Source organism: Podarcis muralis, chromosome 4 (genome assembly GCF_964188315.1).
Source record: "Podarcis muralis chromosome 4, rPodMur119.hap1.1, whole genome shotgun sequence".
NCBI classification, from domain to species: domain Eukaryota; kingdom Metazoa; phylum Chordata; class Lepidosauria; order Squamata; family Lacertidae; genus Podarcis; species Podarcis muralis.
Window position 1 is genome coordinate 103,527,760 of NC_135658.1, and position 7,675 is coordinate 103,535,434.

At 46.2% G+C, this 7,675-nt stretch overlaps 1 protein-coding gene across 3 annotated transcripts in view; it reads right to left on the reverse strand.

Annotated features, from left to right (window-relative positions):
• The window catches only part of TDRD3 (tudor domain containing 3), a 65,622-nt gene extending 58,545 nt beyond the window's left edge, over positions 1-7,077 (reverse strand). For 2 of the 3 annotated variants that reach the window (XM_028728408.2, XM_028728410.2), the window contains exon 1: positions 6,846-7,076. In XM_028728408.2, the coding sequence (XP_028584241.2) occupies positions 6,846-6,886 (41 nt within the window). In that variant the 5' untranslated portion in view covers positions 6,887-7,076. Of the gene's footprint in view, positions 1-6,845 lie in introns of all 3 variants that reach the window. The other variant, XM_028728409.2, reaches the window with a different exon arrangement.
• Between the last annotated feature and the right edge of the window lie 598 nt (positions 7,078-7,675).

Consider the following 7,675-nt stretch of genomic DNA (forward strand, 5'->3'; position numbering starts at 1 on the left):
GCATGCAGGCCAACTCAACAATAAGCTTCACTGAATTCTGTGGGACTTCCTCCCAAGAACAGGCACCTACAATTACAGCCTAATTGTCTTAACACATTATCCACAAAACACTCAAACCTACTTGACACAATAATTTCCTATACACTTACCAGCATTAACTAGAGCCAGGGGTAGGCAACCCTAAGGCCCATGGGCCAGAAGAGGCCCACGGAGGCCGTTTAACCGGCCCAAGAGGCACCCCCAAACTGAGCTGCGCTAAACTGGAGCAGCATGGCACAGGGACTCTCTTCCGCAGCTCCAGAAATTGTTTCTGTGCATGCCCAGACACCGGAAATCACTTCTGCACATGCCCAGACACTGGAAATCACGTCTGCACATGCCCAGACACTGGAAATCGCTTCTGCGCAGGCACGATTTCCGGTGTCTGGGCATGCACAGAAGCTATTTCTGGCATCGCGCTGCGCCGGCCCGGCCCACGGAGGATCTCTGTGGGAGTGATCCGGCCCATGCCTGGTAAGCCTTGCCAACCCCTGAACTAGACTATTATGTGCGGCAAGAACAGCACATAAATGCATGTTCTATGAGACTTCCATCAGGTCAAAAAGGAATAGGGGAACCAGGGAATACTTGGGTGTTAGAATAATGCATTTGTATAAAACAAAAATATAAAATATAGCACATTTTACTTTTGGGGCTTAACATCTTACAAAGGCAGCTTACAATATCATAAGAACACAATGAATACACCAACCACTGGTTGCACTGCTGTTGTGCAAAGCACTGCCTGCTCAGAGACACAAAAGCCCCTCTCGAAAGGCGTTCTGTTGGCTTTTGAAGAAGTTTCTGACAAAGACATTCGCTTGATCTCACAACCAAAATCTCCTGTACTTGATATATTGTTTTAATGCTATTGTCTTATTGCTCATTTTATTTATAGGTGTTTATATATTAATGTTTTCGTAACCTGGTTTTCTATATTTTGTAAACCACTTAGAAACCTAGTTTGGCATTAAGCAGTATATAAATTAAAACAGGAAAGTTGCTAAAATTGACCTTTTAGAGCACAATTACAGATACTGGAAGGAATTTTTTTTGTTTTGACTATGGCAGACCAACACGGCTACCCATCTGTAGCAAGGAACATTGTTCTATGTACGTTGTGGTTTATGCAAGAGATGCACTGGATGCTCACAACCTTTGTGTACAGTGGTACCTCGGGTTACATACACTTCAGTCTACATACGCTTCAGGTTACAGACTCCGCTAACCCAAAAATAGTACCTTGGATTAAGAACTTTGCTTCAGGATGAGAACACAAATTGTGCTCTGGCAGTGCAGCGGCAACAGGAGGCCCCATTAGCTAAAGTGGTGCTTCAGGTTAAGAACAGTTTCAGGTTAAGAACGGACCTCCAGAACGAATTAAGTTCTTAACCCGAGGTACCACTGTACTTTGAGTTGACTGTGTGCCCTTCTTTCTCTCCCCACCCCCCAGTTATGCACATCAGATTTCAAAACTATTATTTTAAACTATGCAGTGAGTTGGCTGGGGGAGCGGGTGCATGTGAATAAGCAATTAATATAGACTAACGTAATGAGCAACAGCTCTTCTCACTTAAGGTCTTAAATGTGTTAGTCCTTCCTTAAACAGAAAGACAGAATCTCTCATTTATCTCAAAGCCTACATAATTTTATTTCGGATCCTGAATCAGAAGCATAACTAAATTTAGTTTACTGCTACAAAAAAAAAAAAAGAATCTTGTTGAAATCACATGATTACACTCCAGTAAGTAGCAATCAAGAAAATTGTGCCAAAAGTTCAAAAGAGATATGTTCACTTGCATTTATGCCCAGAGTAGTATCATTTAAGCCATGTTTTTTCTAATAATTATTTTATTAAAGAGTTTCATGTAGATGTTAAATAGAATAGGGCATTGGCTATCAACCAGTGTTCCATGGCACCCTGGGGTGCCTTGAATGCTGGTCAGGTGTGCGGTGGGCAACACTGGCCTCCATCTCTCTTTCCTTCCTTCCCTCCCTCCTCTGATGCCCTATTGCATCTCTGCCTCCCAAAGGCTTGCATGGCTGTTTGTTGCAGCAGCCCTGGCTCTGGGGCTGGCCAGGGGGTGCTGGTTGCCAGCAGCTGAGGCAGCCTCGGAGGAAGCAAGCAAGTGGATGAGGGAGCCCAGTCTGCCAGCCCTTGCTGTTGGGAATGGACAGACAAGCGGGAGGCTGGGCAAGCAGGCGCCGTGCTGGCCTTTCTTGTGCTTGCTGCGTGCAGTGCCTGTCTGGGAGCTGAGTACCCAGCACTGAAGGGGTGCTTTTCTGCCATGCAGGCCCAGCGGCGCCTGCTGCTGCCACTCAAGGTGAGTAAGGTGATGGCCTCACGTTCACTTTCAGCTAGTCTCTCTTGGGCTGCTAAGGCTGGGGACATCCTCTTCCGAGGCCCCTGTAGGGTAGTATGAGGCACCTCTTTTGGGCGGGTGGCTCAGAGACCAGGGGTGGTGGCAGCGGCTGCCTGGAGGACTCCCAAAAAGAGGGGAGAGGAGGCTGGGGAAACACTCCACAAGGGAGGGTGTTTGAAAAAGGGTGAGGAGCTACAGGCAAGGGTTGACATAACTGGGCTCCTGAGCCCCACAGGGGTGCCGCACAAAGATTGCAGTCGGTCAAGGGAGCCATGGGCTCAAAAAGGTTGAAAACCACTGGATTATGTGTTGCATGAAGAATGACTTTCTTGAATCTTCCAATGTTCAGCTTCATTGAATGTCCAAAAGTTCTAATGTTATGAGAGAAAAAATTCTCCAGCCACTTTCTCCATGCCAGACATAATTTTATAAACTTCTATCATGATACCTCTTATTCCCCCTTTCTCTAAACTAAATGTTCTGAACACTGCAACCTTTCCTCATAGAGGAGTCGCTCCATCCCCATGATTATTTTGGTTGCCCTTTTCTGAACCGGTTATACAATATTCTTTTTGAGGGGAGGTGACCACAACTGTATGCAGTATTCCAAATGAAGCCACACCATAGGTGTGTATAATGGGGTTAGGAAACGGGCGGTTTTATTTTCAATTCCTTTCCTAAAAATCCCCAGCATGAGATTTGCCTTTCACAGCTACAACACACTGAGTATACATACTGGTATTTACCTAATTTTAAGACATGCTAAGGAACAATTGGTTGTTATTATGTCTTCATATGTAAAACCACAGAATTCAAAGAGGCTGCACTTTCTTTTTCCCATGACTGTAAACAATCTCAGCAAGCAATAAGCAAATAATAATAATAATAATTTATTTATACCCCATCCATCTGGCTGGGTTTCCCCAGCCACTCTGGGCGGCTTCCAACAAAAGATTAAAAATACATTAAAACATCATAAATAAAATAAAATAAAATTCCTTCCGGTAGCTCCTTAGAGACCAACTAAGTTAGTTATTGGTATGAGCGTTTGTGTGCATGCACACTTCTTCAGATACACTGAAACAGAAGTCATCAGACCCTTATATATAGTGAGAGGGTGGGGAGGGGTATTACTCAGAAGGGTGGTGGGAATGGGTGATTGGCTAATAGATGTGGTAAACCTGTTGACGACTGTTAATGACTGCAATTGGTCCTACAGGAAAAAGCAAGGGGTGAGATGGCTAAAAATAGCTTTATCATGTATAATGAGATAAGAATCCAATGTCTCTATTCAGACCAGGTCTCTCCATGGTTTTAAGTTTGGTAATAAGGTACAATTCAGCAACTTCTCTTTCCTGTCTATTTCTGAAATTCTTTTGTAATAAGACAGCTACTTTGAGATCTTGTATAGAATGTCCTGGGAGACTGAAGTGTTCTCCTACTGGTTTCTCTGTCTTGCGATTCCTGATATCAGATTTATGTCCATTTATCCTTTGGCGTAGGGTTTGGCCTGTTTGTACAATATAGAGAGCTGAAGGGCACTGTTGGCATTTGATGGTATACACAATGTTAGAAGATGAGCAATTAAATAGTCCTGAGATGGTATGTTTGATGTTGTTGGGGCCAGTAATGGTGTTCTACCATCTTGTGGGTTATCTTTGGGAGAAGAAAAGGCTAAGGAGTAAAAACTACACAAATCCAGAGTGGAATCCCCAAGACAGTTGGAGGGCACCTTGTATGCCTGTTTCTGGCAACTCTTGCAGCTGGTGCCAAACATATTGCTGTGCTTTCCTATGGACGGCATCAGTGAAGCCAAGAGATGGATCTTGTCATCTGGACAGTCCAGGACCTCCACACACACTGCCCAGGCTTGCGCAACAGGGAGGTGACTTTGGTGCTGCTAACACAGCAGTTTGAGTTCACCCCTGGAGGAACACTCTATTCTCTCTGAAGATGGGCACCAACACACACACACACACACACAGCATTAAAAGAAGTACTGAATTAGTAACATAATGCATGAATGTACATAATGCAAGTAAATATCAATTGTAACGTAGCTTTTTTCAGATAACTATAGCCCTCTTTTCAAGTTTTCATGGTCTATCCATATGTTCTATCAATATATGGTGGGCACCTAGACTGTACTTGTTGGTCCCTCATCTCTGTATGTTTAATAAAAAGTCAGAATAGGCTTTCCTCATTTTGAGTATGTGATCAAGAACCCTGGTCTGCACAGGGACTCCAAATTACCTGAGCATAGCTATACCGTATGCACAAAACCTATCTTCACCTTCTGCCTAACACATAGAACATGAGGACAGGGCTAATGGGTGGAAGTCTGCTCTCTCTGCACCTGCTGCCCAAAAGTGTTGATAGGAAAAGTAAACAGTATTTATTCAAAATATATATAGAATTCCTAATGCCAGTTAGCTCAGTTGGTTAGAGAGTGGTGCTGATAATGCCAAGGTTATGGGTTCGATCCTCATACGGGCCCCCTGAGATTCCTGCATTTCTGGGGGCTGGACTAGATTATCCTTCAGGTGCCTTCCATCTAGGATGCTAATGCACAGCTCAATGCTAGAGTTAGTGGGTGGGAGCCAGATTGTTGTGAATGGAAGGGCTCCTTCCACTCCTGGAAGGCACTGAGGTCCAGCAAAAGCTTCCCACTGGTGGAAGAGGGAAAGGGAGGCTTTTTAAAATGACTCCTTCATCCCCCATGCAGCCACTCGTGTCAGATGTTCTCTCAAACCTCCAAATCTTGAAGCGGGAAGACCTGGTGAAGTCTGCCTCTCAATCCTCTTCACCCAATGCTAGCAGAACTTCATTGAACATGATTTTGGATGCAACTCAGTTCAAAAGTGTATATCAGCCCCTGATTCTCTATCAAAAGTCAACCAATGTAAGGGGTCTTCTCCAATAAAAAATAAATTTTCAAACAAAGCTTTAAATGCTTAAGTCATATTATTTTACACATTTGGCTACTGGGGGGAAATTGGTATAGTTATACAATACATAAAATTAACAGGGAATATGTTTTGTGCATCAATACAAGTTAAATAAACACGTTGCTGGCCACATGCCTGCCAGGTACATCATGTTTTCACTGCAGCTTTCAAAATTATTTTAGAGTATATATCTAATGAAGAAGTACTGAAGGTAAACTTAAAAGCAATACAAAGAATTTCTAAATTTTCACTCTAGTATGATCACTTTTTCTTTGTCTATTCTACTTGTCCCTGAACTCCTGGCGGGCTGGAAGTGAGTGGGTGAAGAGTTTGCCTATCACCTCCCTCACTCCAAATAATTAGCAACATTGCTTCACATCAGTGACCAAATATGTTTTCATACTGTTGTGAACTTGTCAACCAAAGCCGTCAACCTCGTGGTTAGGCCCAAGTACTACTTTAAAATATTAGCTTTGCTAGAATACTTTAGTATTCAGCATTTTACATTATTCAGCTTTCTCGACCAAAGCTGCTAAAGTAGAAAATGGTTTGTTTCAACAGTACATATACTGCAAGCAATGTAATTATTAGTTATAAATATAGCACTGAACAACAACAAATGAAATATACCTTGCAAGGTTCTTCAAGTGTACTTTCATTAATCTCTTTACTGTCAAGCTAACCTCAGCACATATCTGATGAAAAGTAAAGGGTGAGGACAGATTTCCACAGAAAGGACTAAGAAAAAAATGCAAGCACAACTGCAAAAACCTTTAAATCGTGCCACCTTGATTTCCAATTGCACAGCAGCTAGTTTAACCATTCCTGGCCTAATCTTCACAAGCTGACAACATATCTTTAGGTGAAAGAGTGTACTGCGTGAGGAGTAACAGAAAGGTAGGTTCAAAAGCTGGGACAGCAGTTAAAAGACTGACATGATAGAAATGCCTCAAACTTCAAACTTTGACTCATCAGGTGAACTTAAGCAAATCTCTTTTCTTAGTCACTACACCTATGAGATTGCATTACTGATCTGCCATACACAGTTGTAAGGTATGCTAAAATAAAGTATACGAAATTCAATACAGGAGGCGACAAAGGGCTGATAAGAATATTTTTGGACGGTGAGCTGACGACAAGCCAACCCCAAGCCAAGTTCTGCAAACTTCCGAAAAGCAGCCCAGGTGCAAAGCGGTGCTGCCCTTGCAACCCCCCCCGCCCCCCCCGCCCCGCTGTCAAAGCCCGAGAGGCAGAAACCCCTCGTTTCCCCGCCGGGCACGCAGGACGCGATATTCCCACCCTCCTTCGCCCCCAAGCAGCCTGTCTCTCGGCCTCCAAGGGATAACTGAATGAATAAACAGACAGCGGTGAGAAAGAGGGACCCGCTCGGGAGGCCTGCGGGGAAAGGCCGCGCCAGGCAGGGGAGCCGCCAAGAGGGGCGAGAAGTCGCTGGGGGGGCTGCCCTCCTCCCCCCCCCCGCCGCCGCCCCACTCACCAGCCGGCCTCCGGGAGCGCCGAGGCGCCTCTCTCCGCCATGGCGCCTCCTCCTCCTCCTCTCCGCCCCCCGCGGAGAAAGGGCCACGCCGGGAGGCCCCGGCCCCGCCCGCCTCAGGCCCCGCCGCGCAGGCGCAGAGGCACCCGAGGGGAAGCACACGAAGCCGGGGGAGGGAAAAGGAAGAACGGCAGGCCCCCTCCCCCCTCCCGCCCGCCCCTCCCGGAGCGCCGCTTCGCCGACTCTCACGCTGCCGGAAGTCGGGGAGTCTCCGGCGCCCCCAGCTCCGCGCTTCCGCCGCTGCTTCCGCTTCCGGGTCGGAGGCGGGCCTTTCCGGCGAGCGGGCCGGGTCTTCCCCCAGCGCGCCCTTCGGGACCGAGGCTCTGGGGTCGGGGAGGCGCTTGGGGGAGCCAGGCAGCGCAGCCCGGGATTCCGCGGAAGGGAAAGGGCTCGGCCTCGGAAAGGGGCCCCGCCGGACACTCAGTTAGCCTTTGGCTGAAGGGGGGGAGGGGCGTGTTATTGTTTATTTTGTTTTCAGGTAATGTATTGTTCTGGTTTTATACTGTAAACTGCCCGTGATCCTCGGGGGAAGGGCAGTATAGAAATGATAATAATACTACTACTAATAATAATATAACTCCATGAATAAATTTAGTCCTGCAGTGTGTACCCCACCGTTCTTACAAAGAGAGGAAAACGTGGCTTGTGGTCCTGCAGTGTGAATGTGCTGATAATATAACAAGGTCAAAAAGGCTGAAGTTGGGTGCCGAACACCCTTCCTCCAGGCTGCTTGACCCGCTCCCTCTCAGACTCCTTAGTCCGCTTTTTCCATC